Source organism: Malus sylvestris, chromosome 11 (genome assembly GCF_916048215.2).
Source record: "Malus sylvestris chromosome 11, drMalSylv7.2, whole genome shotgun sequence".
NCBI classification, from domain to species: Eukaryota; Viridiplantae; Streptophyta; class Magnoliopsida; order Rosales; family Rosaceae; genus Malus; species Malus sylvestris.
Window position 1 is genome coordinate 32619498 of NC_062270.1, and position 14085 is coordinate 32633582.

General features: G+C 41.0%; 2 protein-coding genes across 2 annotated transcripts; one reads left to right on the forward strand and one right to left on the reverse strand.

Annotated features, from left to right (window-relative positions):
• The first annotated feature begins 268 nt into the window (after positions 1–268).
• On the forward strand, positions 269–2617 carry LOC126589763 (vesicle-associated protein 4-1-like). The gene is made up of 7 exons (XM_050255154.1): positions 269–676; positions 850–920; positions 1153–1234; positions 1450–1568; positions 1891–1968; positions 2057–2179; positions 2287–2617. Exons 1-7 carry the CDS (start codon positions 433–435, stop codon positions 2344–2346), a joined length of 777 nt encoding a protein of 258 aa, XP_050111111.1. The 5' UTR covers positions 269–432; the 3' UTR covers positions 2347–2617.
• A 222-nt stretch (positions 2618–2839) lies between these two features.
• Positions 2840–5821, reverse strand: LOC126589762 (uncharacterized). The gene is made up of 2 exons (XM_050255153.1): positions 5150–5821; positions 2840–3365 (listed from the first exon to the last, which is right to left on the reverse strand). The coding sequence occupies exons 1-2, from the start codon at positions 5609–5611 to the stop codon at positions 3009–3011; spliced, it is 819 nt and encodes a 272-aa protein (XP_050111110.1). The 5' UTR covers positions 5612–5821; the 3' UTR covers positions 2840–3008.
• Between the last annotated feature and the right edge of the window lie 8264 nt (positions 5822–14085).

The window sequence follows — 14085 nt, forward strand, 5'->3', positions numbered from 1 at the left end:
TCTCTCTCTCTCTCTCTATGTCGTCGTCGTCGTCACGGCGGAACGATTTATCGTTTTAAGCACGGCAGTTACGAAGCCCCTAAAATATCATCGCGGTCAGATAAATAGACACGTGGCGGGTTCAAAGGCCAATACGACACGTAGCTTAATGTCAAGAAAGCGACCCCTGGAACCGCTAATAAAACAACTACACGTGGCGTGTGCAGGCGAATTAACTGGAATGCGTGGCAGCAGATCATTTCCTCCCATCCGATTTATGTCTCACGCCCTGGCAGAATTCCACTCTAAAATCACAGATGCACTGAGAGTCTCAGAGAGAGGAGCTCCCGGCGATTCTACAGAGAGAGATTTCTAACCGACGGACGAAAACACGCGACTTCAATCACAGGCTGTCTAATTGGATGCCAGGTATCGGTTTCCGGTGAAGAAAGCATGGCCATCGTCGACAGCTACCACCACCAGCGGCACAAGTCGGCCTCCGACACGAAGCTCTTCACCCTCTGCCCCTTCTGGCAGTCGGGAGGCCAAACGTCGTCTTCTTCTTCCTCTTCCACGCAGAAACTCCACGGCTACGGATTCAAATCCAACCCCAAAACGGTGTCCTCCGTCGCGAGATCGCTTCTCCCTCCTCGCCGCCGACTCCGGCTCGACCCCGCCAACAAACTCTACTTCCCTTGTATGTCGCCGTTTCTCATTTGAACGCCCTCGCTGACTTTTGCCATTTTGGTCAATTGGGTTTGAAGCTTTGACTTTTCGCTTACTGTACCTGCATTGGTTATAAAGTGCTTTTAGAAAAAGCAGTTATTACTGTAGCTGACGAATTATGTTCTTGTGGGTTTAATTTTGTAGATGAACCTGGGAAACAGGTGAAAAGTGCGATCCGATTGAAGAACAGTAGCAGGTCACATGTAGCTTTTAAGGTGTTTTCTTATTCCTCTGTGACATCAAGCTTAAAAGTTATGTTGTTATAATTACTTGTATTTTAAGCAAGAATTTAGAATGCATTTATTTATTTCTTATGTGGGTTATGTTGCATTTATTTACATGCGTTACTTAAATTTATTTTGTTGTTCATTTTTTCCATGTGATTTTTATCAATTTTTGTATGTAGCTTCATTGACCCGTTGAATTGTTTTGTTTTGGCTCCTTTAGTTTCAAACTACTGCCCCGAAAAGCTGTTTTATGCGTCCTCCCGGAGGTATACTTGCTCCGGGAGAAAGCCTAATTGCGACCGGTAATGGCCTTGCACTTGCTCTGTTGCTACAAATAACAAATGTTTATGTTTTGGATGCTCCACTGGTGGATTATTTACTTATTTTTAACTTTAGATTTAATCATTGCTTTTATGTTTTTTTATTGACTATGGATTTGTCATATAGCCGACCCCACTTAGTGGGAAAAGACTTTGTTGTTGTTTGTTGTATTGACTATGGATTTGGCGATGGACAGTGTTTAGGTTTGTGGAGCAACCCGAGAAAAATGAGAAACAATTGGATCAGAAGACCAAGGTTAAGTTCAAGATTATGAGCCTCAAGGTGAACGCAGGAATCGAATATGCGCCTGAGCTGGTAATATAGTTCTCTTTCGCCGACTTACTGCTCATCGTCATAGCACGTTTTGTATTTTATGCCTACATTGACAGGATAATCGAGTGCTAGTTTCCAGTTGTTCATATTATGCTTATGCTACCCTTATTCAGCTTTTGTGGAATTTGATTTTGTAGCTTGCTTACATTTGTGTTCTTTGGTCGGAAATTATTATCGTCAGTTTTAGTGTTTTGTTGCTTTTAAGATCATACAGTTGATGATGTCCATCGGGGTCATCCAATAGAATTGGATCATACAATTGATGACCTTAGTTTTGTTTAACTGACCTGTTCTTTTCATCCAGTTTGATGAACAAAAGGATCAAGTGACTGTTGAGCGAATTTTGCGGGTTGTATTTTTGAATGCAGAGCACCCTAGTCCTGTAAGTTACTGTGACTTATTTAATGGGATTTGTGTTTCCATCTCGTAGAGAATACCTTCTTTCCAGCATTTGACATTGTGGTTTATAGGCTCTGGAAAAGGTGAACAGACAGTTGGCTGAAGCTGAGGCTGCACTTGAAGTGCGTAAGAAGCCTCCTGCAGACTCAGACCCTCCTCGGGATGTTGGGGAAGGCCTTGTAATAGACGAATGGGTATGAATTTCACCAATATAACATCTGATCCGTAGTACAATGGGCTAAACGTTTAGTCTTATGTGTTTATGCATAACATTTTGGTTTTTTTTTTTTTTTTTTTTCAGAAGGAGCGAAGGGAGAAATACTTGGCCCGGCAACAGGTTGAAGCAGTGGATTCGGTGTAAAAACTGTGATTACCTTTTTCTGTAAGTGCCTTTGGATTGGAAGGGAGCTTCTTTTGCTCATCAGTTTTCGGATAAATGGTGGGGAGGTTATCATAGTGTGAGGAAGTAGGTATTGTGAACTACTATGGAAAGTAGATGGCTCCGGGTTGAGCTGCCCTTTTGTAGATAATTGGTTTTGTTTTAGGATGAAAATAAGTGAACAACTCTATAGCAATCAGTGTGCTTGTGCTTGTATATTTTCAATGTTGAGGTACCCTAGTGTTCTTGGAAATTTGAATTCTCGTTCTTTGACAAGGTGATATTTTAAACTATCTTAATCTACGTGGATGAGGATTCGAGGATTTGAACATCGGTGGTAGAAGGTGGATGCCGTGGCCAACTGACCTATTGACCTACTTCTCATATGTACAATAAGAAATTTTATGGGTTTGAATGTTCAGCTTGTAGATTGTCCATCATCATCTTTCAAACCGGTAAGTTGTGATTCAAAGAATTAAATTCGAAAATCCGAAAAGAATATTTATAATCGTGAATGCAGATTTCTCTCCCATCTTCTAAATATCAAATCGCAGAAACAAGAAAGGAAAAACACAAACTGAAAGAAAAGAAAAAAAATGAGTAACCCTACTATGAACACATCCTGTATATAATTGCCCTCCGTATCAGTTGTCCGGCAGCTGAAAGTTCTGCAAACCAAAAATTTGATGGGAAGGGTTCTGAACGAAGAGGGCCATGCTACATTTGGCTGGATTGAAACCTTCCCACAAGGAGAAGTTGATGGTTCCGGAAATGGTCTTCTTTGCAGCAATGTCTTTGACAGTGCAGAGCTTTTCGAGTCGTCGGACGACGAAGTCGTTGGACAGGACACGTCCTTGGTTCTCTCCCTTGGGGCAGTCGGTGATCAGCCCGTTCTCGTACAGCGCCACCATCACATTGACACCGTAGTTGTCCACCTTTGACCTCAATGACCCTGTTAGGGATACTTGCATGGAGTCCGGCGATGGCCTTTGGAATGTTGCCTGTTCATCCATAACAAAACCAAGTTGCTAGTAATTATCCTTCACTATTTAGTAACTATTCTTAATTTTCATATATGCAATTGAAAACCAAAAAGTGAAAACTCAAGAAAGTAGATTTCAGTTTTCAGTAATTTTCATTTTTTTTTAATTTGAAACTACTTACCAAACAAAATTCAATTTTCAGAAAAGTGAAAACAAAAATGAAATAGTTATCGAACATAGCCTTAATTTTGTGAACGACATTAGCCAAGTGTGACTAGCCACAAGAGATGAATTTACTCTAATAACCAAAATCCTTCTAATGGCAACATTTTTTAATGTCCAAATCTTAGTTTAGACTTGCGGATAATTACGTGACCTCTTGTTTAAATACATAGATTAGATTCAAAATTTAACAACGTAACGTTTCAGACATGACATAATGAAGGTTCTAAAAGACGCTAGGCGTTAGTCAGACGGCGGGCTGGGACTTGGCACCTAGGCGGTTAGGCGGGATCTAGGCGGGCGCCTAGGTGGACTAGGTGGATTTAATTTATATTTCATGTAAATAAATGTCTGTTTATACTTAAAATATATATGACTTCATCATAAACTACAAAATGGAATGACATATATATTATGAGCTATTAGAACATAATGAAAACATGGATAACAAGTATATAATGTGTGTTCCTTTTAAGTATTCAACAAGTCTCTTACAATTTATTGAAAAACTAAAATGCAAAATAAAAGTTATCTATTTTATATCTAAGTGAGTCACAACCGAGGCGGGTCTAGGCTGACTAGGCGAGTGCCTAGGCGGTTTAGACGGGTGTCTCAGTAGGTCTAGGCGTCATTTCTTAATTTTCAAATACCTATACATTAATCGGGATGGTAGCCAACCGCCTAACGCTTAGGCGGCGCTAGGCGGAAATTTTGAGAACACAGGACATAATATGTATCATAAAATAATTCAGATTCAAAGTTACAACATAACATCTTATATAAGAAAATATAGGCTTTTAAAAGACATAATTACTTAATCTACTTTAGTCTTTAGCTTTCTACAAAAGTTTGACACTGAAAGTTATCATCCGCCATTTGGGAAGTGTCAAAGTTGACATTGCATTTTAGGTGTACCAGAAGGTTGATGGGGTGTACATGTCATGTAATAATTCCTCTAAACTATTCCCACTTTGGAACGAGATAAGTATCGCAGTCATGCCTTAAGGTTAAAATATGATTAAATAAAGATAAAGGTAGTGATAGACCTTTGATCATACCAAGTTTTAAGACTAATACAACGAATCTAGATTAAATAATTAGGGTGACAATCATAGAATAAATGTAAGCACTTGCAAATATAATTGTAATAAAAAGCGTGTTATGCATTTGACTTGACAACATTCATCATTGCATCTCACGTTATTAATTTTTCCTTCCTTTCTTCTTTAACCTCTCCATCTCAAATTCAAATTCCCTCTCTTCCTATCATCTAAATTAATATAAAATACTGCTTATTTTTAAATATACAAAAATATATTTATTAGTGTTCTAAAAATTTCATTAACCTTCTTTACGAATATAATTTTTTTAATTATAAAAAATTTAGAATACGAAATAAAAATTTAGAGTGCAATCAGTGAAAAGTGTTATTGGCACTTCAAAAATCACATTCTACACTCCTCACAATTATATTTTTCTTTTCAAATATAGAAAGCTTGAAGTATAGAATAAGATTTTTAGAATGCTATTCCTTTAAAAATTTACAAAAACAATAACGAGAACAGATGAGAAATGCGAACCTGGAATGCGGGTGCAGGATATCTAGGTGCATCCTTGATCGAGGTTAGCAAGGCACTCTCATCATTGCCAACACATTGGGCCCTACCTTGAAGCACAATCTGGGGGGTGAACATGGTGTCCAGACCCAAGGCCTCGACATAGGCCTTCTGCCGTACAGTCCACTGGCTCGACCCATATGGGTCCTTCCAGCCCATGTAGTCCCAGTAGTCCACGTGGAACGCCAGCACCACCACAGGAGGCAGGTCCGTCCCATCAAAATCCCCTCTCCCAAGCCTCGACACCAGCAGCTCTGCCACCGGCGAGGTGCTGCAGCCCTGCGACGAGAACAACTCCACCAGCACCGGCCCACTCCGCTGCTGCTCCTCAGCGGAGACATGCGCTGTTGCCCCCGCAGCAGGCTTTTCATGGGACGTGCGGGATCCTCCTTTTGATCCAAAGCAAGCGAGGAGACCACGCGCCATAATATTATTTACGTGGTGTCTCGTCGCCTAACTGGTGTTGGTGGTGGCGGCGGCTGTGCGGCAGCGACAACGCAGATCAATAAATCAGCTCAAAAAAGAGAAAAAGGACCAAAAAAAATAGTAAATGTAGGTTTTTGATGTGGGAATATAAAGAGAGATTGGAAGGGAGGAGAGTCAGTGGATGGTTGGGAGGGAAAGGTGGCCAAGAATATTTCTATAAATCTGTTGCTGTTTAATTAGGGGCGGTGTTGAATGCAATGGTGCCGTTTCAGACAAGTATGTGGTTGACACGTAGGTTGTCAGGGTTGGTTTGCATGTCGTTTGTGAAACAAATAATAAAAAGAGCAATTCCACCAGCCGCATATGTGGTGGAAAAGCTGTCGTTTTAGCGTGAGGGTTTGATGGAAGTCGCAGACAACCTTCTGGCTACGTTTTTTGTGACCTTTTTAGTTGGTTTTTACAGAAGACATGATCTAGGACAGCTGGTGTTTTCTGAAGCTTATTACAACAAAAAGAAAAGAAAAGAAAAATAAGGGTCGGTGACCAAAGAAGTTGAAAAAACAACCCATTCTTATAGACACAGGATTGGACGGCAAGGCTTCTGGCTGACCCGCGCTGTGTGAAATCTGGATGTGATATTGTTGTTAGCCTTTCAGCGGCGGAGTCCACAGTCATTTGGGGGGAGGGCAAAGCTAAATTTGTTACAACAAAATCAAATGCTGAGCTTTTTAGCTGTCTATATAAAATTATATAATAGTAAACTTAAAAGTAATAAGTAGATGTAATAAAGTTATAACTTGCATAAATCAAGTTTTAACTAGATTTAATTAAAAAAACATTTAAAGTTGCAACTGCAGTAGAGATAAAACACATATCATCAATTTTGTTCATAACAACTTATACTTAAAAAGAAGAGATACCTAATTGAAATTTCACTTATGAACTCTCACAATTCAAACAATATACAAACAAACTTGATCAAGGATAAGCATAAAATGGTCAAGAACTTACTAATTGATGAGAAGAATCGATAGACTTGGAGAGTAAAAAGAAATGTTTGACTTTGTCCCTCCATATGTCTTTGTAGACGATTGGCCTTCTGGAAAAATGTGTGGCTTTTTGTTCTAGAATTCTAGCCTTTAGGAAACTAAAAGTTTTGGATTATTAGAAACTGGAATTTATAGCTGAATAATTGTTAGGAAATTAAAATTTTAAACCATATTACATACACAATATGATGTGGTCATTGATCGAATTTCTTTTTAATATTATATTATACTACAAAATATAATTAAAATTTTTAATCTCTTTAACATTAGCTCCCGCTTGTATGAAAATTGAAATTGACATTTGACAACCGCATGTTCATCGTTAAAGGCAAAACTCAAAAAGTCACCCTCTAGGCAGTAGCCTCCAAAACTTTCATATCAAATCAATAATATAAATATTCTTTATTTCTAGGATAGGAAATGCGTGTGATATTTATTTAATGAATAAAATAATCAATGTTGAAAGTTTTAAATATTCACCGTGTGGGGGTATGAAAGTTATAATTTAATACTGTTTGTACCATACTTGACCAATCTCGAAACTACTGAGCACCAGTCAACGTTATACCGTCAAGGATCCAGAAGAGTTTTCCTCTAACCAGGAGGCCAATCACAGCGCGACACGTGTCGACATCAGAAGCCAATTATAGCGTGATACGTGTCAACATCAGAAGCCAATCACAGCACGACACGTGTCAATGTCAGAATGAAACTAGAAACTCTCTTCTATAAATAGAGATCATTTTCTCACAATATTTCCTAATGTCATTTGTACTAAATCATTCACTAGTACTCACTAAAGGAGAGCTTGAACCTATGTACTTGTGTAAACCCTTCACAATTAATGAGAACTCCTCTACTCCGTGGATGTAGCCAATCTGGATGAACCATGTACATCTGGTGTTTGCTCTCATGTCCTTGTCCATTTACATACTTATCCACACTAATGACCGGAGCAATCTAGCGAAGGTCATAAACTTAATATTTTCTGTTGTACCAAAGTCCTCGCTGATTTTATGCATCAACATTTGGCGCCGTCTGTGGGACGACACTTATTCCCACTCTCTTCAGCTTTGTCAAGCTAGTTTCCACCATTCGTACACTCTCTTTTGACCAGGCATCCCTCTCCAACATAGGGAGCGAAGGAAGCCACAACATACAGAATAACACCCCTTTTGCACCTAGTGTGAAGCAACAAAAGAATGAAGGAAAGAAGGTTGCTCTTCAAGCTAAAGTCGATGAGCTAGAAGCTCAGAACAACAAGATAGCAATGAAGAATGAGGTCCTCCAAGAGCAGTATGAGAAGCTCTTTGAGACGCTCCACGAAACTAGGCGTACTCAAACACGCGAGCTCGTTGCCCCTGTAGACATCAACCATCATCTGGGTGCCCTTAACATTGAGGGTCACCTTCCTTCGTCATGGGTATCATTGATGAGGAGTGAGCTAATCATTAAAACATTGATCAACATGAGACTTCTCTCAACCCAGCTGCTTCGACTCGAAGCAGGAGAAGTGGAGGAAGACACCTCCTTGCATAAGGGTTAGAATGATCGAAAGCCGTTTATTGTGACTGCCAAGACTTCCTAAAGCAACGTCGAGAGAATCCCCTCCACATATGCTCGAAGATTAATGACCCAAGGGTTTCTGAAAGACTCGGTCCCCTCCCACGACCTAGGCCAGCTGCCAATCTAGGGAATGAACAACAGGTCCCAGAGGAACATGAAGGTACAAGGGACTCTGAGGTATTCCGACAGACTCGCCCTATAAGTCAATACAGCGAGTCCAAGGAAAAATCACACGCCCTTGCTCAAACTTTCCTACTTTCAAGAGGCGATGGAGACTTACGAAAGAAAATCCCAGTGGTACATGACTCCACTCAGGACCCCCTTGTCCTACAGCTCCTTGAGGAAGTAAACAAGTTGAAGGTCGAACGTCAAGGCGAGATACCTGATTGGAACCAACCCAGGCCTAGCCCTCTCACAAGAATGATCCTTGACACCCCTTTCAAGCGAAGACAAAACAAAAGCTTGGTTTATAACTCTATACTAGAATGGAGGACCCAATTGAACACTTTAACCTATTTGAGTCCACCATGGCATATCGGATGCACACCGATGAAAAGCGATGTCTTCTCTTCCCCTCCACCCTCTCTAGCGAAGCTCTAAACTGGTATTGTCGTCTTCCACCTGAGACAGTAGACTCATTTGAGGAACTGAGGAAACTGTTTGTCTCTCAACACATCTTCCAGACTGATCGTTTGCATTCTGCAGATGACTTGTACATTATCCTCCAAAAGCCAGACGAGTCACTACGAGAGTATGCCGGTTGTTTCAGCCATGAGTATTCTCACTGCGCTGAGGCAGATGACAAGACCGCCCTTAAGGCCTTCACGGCAGGCCTACGTGATTGTTTCTTTAAGTACATGATCAATGCCAACACTTGGAAGACTTACTCTGAGGTGATGGCACAGGCTTACAACCATGCATCCGCCGAGGCAAGGACATATCAAGGGAAACCCCCACAGCCACCCCTTATCAGCAAGTAGGGAGTGGAAGCTAGATCCAACCAAATGAGAAGACTTCGACCTTCCAAACGGCAGCGGTGCCTCCCCTTGCCTTACTTAATACTTTTCCAAGTCAACAGACATATCAATCTCAGGGCAAAATGAAAGATTTCCATCCTCACCAGTCTTATTTTAGTAAAAGGAGTAAGGGACACTACTGCGATAACCAAGGGTATCACCATGATAATCCCTGACCCCAGGCAGTTAACACAGTGGGTCAAGAACGTGTCAGGACAGCCCCTACCCCGAGGTATGAGGCATACACACCTTTGAACGCCACATGCGTGGCCATTTACCCCAGCATAACACACCTGATACCGAAGCTAAAGCCGAGGCACCCGGATTACAAGCCCACAAAGAACACGGGCACGTTTTGCTGTTACCACGAGCATAACAGTCATGACGGCGAGAAGTGTATCACCCTTCGTGATCATATTGAAGCTTTGGCACGTGAAGGAAAAATTGATCAATTCCTCATTCATCCTCCAAGAGGTAACCGTAACCAACGTCAAGTGAATGTGATATATTCCATAAGTGGTGGCACACCCATATTTAAATCTTCCAACAGGGCCATGAAAAATAGTCAACGAGCTTTAAAGTCTGGTCACCAAGTGTTTTACGTGGAAGACATCATGGGAGGTAAGTATCAAAAGTCTAACTGGGATCCAATATGTTTCTACCCTGAGGAAGAAAGAGGTATCATCTACCCTCATAACGACCCACTGATCGTGGAAGCTCACATAACCAACTTTGAAGTACGACGAATCCTGGTAGACACGGGGGCTTCGGTCAATATCATGTTTGCTGAAGCTTTCAGGGCATTTAATGTAGCTGAACACTTGCTCGATCGCTCAATTTCCCATCTGATAAGCTTCTTTGGTGATATCGTGCAACCTTTGGGAAGTATACATTTACCTTTCACAATTGGTACAGGCCCTTACACAGGTAATATTACCACTAACTTCCTGGTGGTTAATTGCCTAACGGCATACAATGTCATCTTCGGACACACAAGCATCAATGATCTCAAGGCCACGGTATCCACACATATGTTGTTGATGAAATTTTCAACCCCCTATGGCAATGGTTACATCAGAGGAGATCAACTTAGTGCATGGTTATGTTACAACACTTCGGTCAAGTAACAACACCTGCATGTGCCCAAGGAAACCTTTTTTATACATGACCAAGTCATAAAGACCAGCCCGGACGAAGCCAACTTGGATCGTCACGGTGGTAACAGTTAACCCGAAGATCCTCGAGATGACTCTTTCACCCAGCAAGCACAACCCGCTGAAGAGCTGGAGAAGGTTTCTTTATCAAAAGATTATCCAGATCGCATAGTGAAGATCGGTACCACCTTGTCACCACCCATTCGGTTGGCATGGATCTCTTTTTTGCAAGAGAACACTAAGGTCTTCGCCTGGTCATACGAGGACATGCCAGGCATCTCTCTCGATATCATATGTCATTGCTTGAGTATTGACCCCAAGACCAAGCCAGTGAGACAGAAGCGAAAATCTTATGACGCTGAACTATACGAAACAATGAAGGCAGAAGTTGAAAAACTCAAAGGCATAGGCTTCGTCCGCGAAGTCAATTACCCAACATGGGTAGCAAATGTGGTCCTTGTTAAGAAAAATCCGACCAAAGAAAGTCTCATGCTCCAAAAGGTCTTGTGGAAAATGTGTGTCGACTACACTGACTTAAACAAATGATGCCCGAATGATAGCTTTCCTCTTCCTCTCATTGACAAACTTATTGACTCTGCGGTAGGGTGTGAACTCCTGAGCTTCATGGATGCTTACTTAGGATACAACCAAATCATCATGAACCTTCAGGACCAAGAACACATAGCCTTCACTACTGACAGGGGACTATATTGCTATAAAGTCATGCCCTTCGGCCTAAAGAATGCAGGAGCGACTTATCAGAGATTAGTCAATTCAATGTTCACCGAACAGATTGGAAAGAGCATGGAAGCTTACGTTGATGATGAGCAAACATGCTGACCAACACATCGCTAACCTATCTGAAACTTTCACCATTCTGAAGAGGTATCGAATAAGGTTGAATCCCAACAAATGTGCTTTCGGTGTAGGCTCTGGTAAATTCTTAGGCTTCATGATAAGCCAACGAGGCATTGAGGCTAATCCTGAGAAGATCAAAGCAATCCTCGACATGAAGGAACCAGTAACTTCAAAAGACATCCAGAACCTTACTGGCAAGGTGGCAGTCTTAATTAGGTTCATCTCTAAGGCCACAGATAGATGTGCTCCCTTTTTCAAAGCACTTAAGGGAAGTAAGAAGTACATTACATGGACTGATAAATGTGCTGAGGCATTCAAGAACCTCAAAGACTATATGAGTAAAGCCCATCTGCTCTCCAAAACTGAGGTTGGTGACATTCTCATTATCTATTTGTCGGTATCGGCTTCAGTAGTAAGTTCCATTATCATTCGAAATGATGGTAATGTCGAACGGCCTGTTTACTATGCTAGCAAAGCCTTACAAGATGCAGAGACACGATATTCCAACATTGAGAAATTAGCTCTAGCATTGGTCATGTCTGCTCGAAAACTTCGCCCTTACTTCCAAGCACACTCCATCATCGTGCTTACCAATCATCCTCTTAGACAGATACTCCAAAGTCCTGACACTTCTGGGCAAATGATAAAATGGGCGATAACATTGGGTGAGTTTGACATCTTCTATGTTACACCCACCTTTAATTTAAATTGTATTTTCACTAAGTTTGAGTTTATCTTGCTTTTAAAATGGTTTTTAGATCTTAAATGGTGTGCCCAAGGGGCCCACCCCCTGTTTTGTCCCCCGGTTCCCTTTCTTTTTTCTTTTATTTTTCTGAAAAGTCTTCCTCTTTCTCACTTCTCCCTCACTCTCCCTCACTCTCCCTTAGACTCTCTTTGCTCTCTCTATCTCAACCCCTCCGAGGGCTTTTCTTACCAACAAGCATCACCATCGTCTTTATCTCGTCGCTACGAACTCAACCATAGTCTTGGCATCTTGGAAGTCGAACCATGAAGCTCCGTACACGAGCTTCGACGCAGACTGCCACTTTCGAGGTAGTTTTTGTCCAAATCACAGTAAGTTGGCTAGCAGGCAAGGTATCAATCTCTTTGTAACGCTAAGTACTACAACTTTCCTTTTTGTTTCACCCGATTTCGTTGAGTATTGAAGAAGTTATACTCATTTGAATCTTACCTAGTTTCCGGCGACCTCTGTGGCTTTCGAGGAATTTTCCGGACAAACCACGGTGATTTAGACATTATTCCAGGTACCATTCTCTTCGTCTCTTCGAGAACTATAACTTTTGTTTTTGTTTCACTTGATTTTGTTGAGTATTGACAAAGTTATTAATATTTAAACGTTGCCCAGAAATTCTAGCGGAAAGCCTAGTTTTCTCTGCGAACCCGTGCCTTCTAGGCCATTTTCCAGCCAACTCCGGCCACGATGACGGGAACCAAGGGTATATTTCGATTCCTTACCTTTGGGGCTTCAATTTGGTATATTCAATGACATGTTTTGGTTGAGTTTTGAGCTCCATAGGAGCTTAGGAATTTTCCGGCCGAAATCCGGCCTTCTCCTCCCTTTTGAATCGGCAACCCACCAACCTAAGGCCTTTGGGCCTTTCCTGTCGAGCCCAACCCAAAACCCATTTCAATTTTATTATTTATTTTTTTAATTTTTGTAAGTTAAAGGCCTTTGGGCCAAATTAGCTAAGGCCCTAAGCCTTTTTATCTAGAAACCCAAAACCCTTAGGCTTAAGGCATCTGGGCCTTTTTAACCAGGGCCCTAAGCCCTCTCCTCTAAACCTAGCCCACCTAATTAGCTAAACCCAAACCCTTTATGTGGAATATTCTGCCAGGAAATATTCTTTGGAGTATTCTAAGGATATTCTGTTGACATTTTACGAAATTTATCCAGGACCCTTCTTAGGGTAATTCGACGTTCTGAATCCGTTTCCAATGTCCGTTTTCCCTAATTCAATTGCCATTATATAGTTTTATTTATTGGACTCTTTATGTGCTTAGGGGCAATTATAATGGCGTTTCTGTCTTCGCTAACTGCATGACTTTTCGACGGCGAAGTACTGTGAGTGGATCCCTTCTAAAATTACATGATTTTATAGTTCAATTGCATAAATGAATAGCATGCCTTACGAGTTTATGTTTTGATTTTATGTTAAGCATGTTTATTGAATATGTTGATTTTCATCTCGTGTTTTTTGTGAGGAATTAATTGTTAGCCTATATTGAGCTATATTTTAATATATCTTATTTTCTATAAAAATCATGAACTGGTAGACTATATGATGGATGATGATAGGATGCTAGAACATGTTTTAGAAACCCCTCTTTATGGTATAGACGATGGATGACTTTATACTATGAAGTGGTTATTTTTTAGAGGCGTAACTATTTATGCGTACCTAGTGGACACTATGCCATCTGGGGCGAGGATCTGGTGTTGGCAGATAGGTCGGGAGAAATAATCCCTAACTACGGGCTGAGGGACACGGAAAAGTCATTGGGCCGGGAGTTGGTAATCTCTGGCTATGGGCACAGAAACCACAGTGTTGGCATAGGGCCGAGAGTTATATTATTATTCAGTGATCTTACTAGCAGCACACCACGTTTACGAGATGACCTACGAGATGATACACGCGATGATTTATAAGATGTTTTTCCGCGTTATACCTGTCGAGATGTTTTATGGCATGCTAGAGTTTCAAAAAACCTATCACTTATTATGTTAATAGTTTTCATTATATATAAACATGGAGGTTAGTATGTTCATAACTGTTTTTGTATTATGTATATATATGAACTTGGTCCTCTCA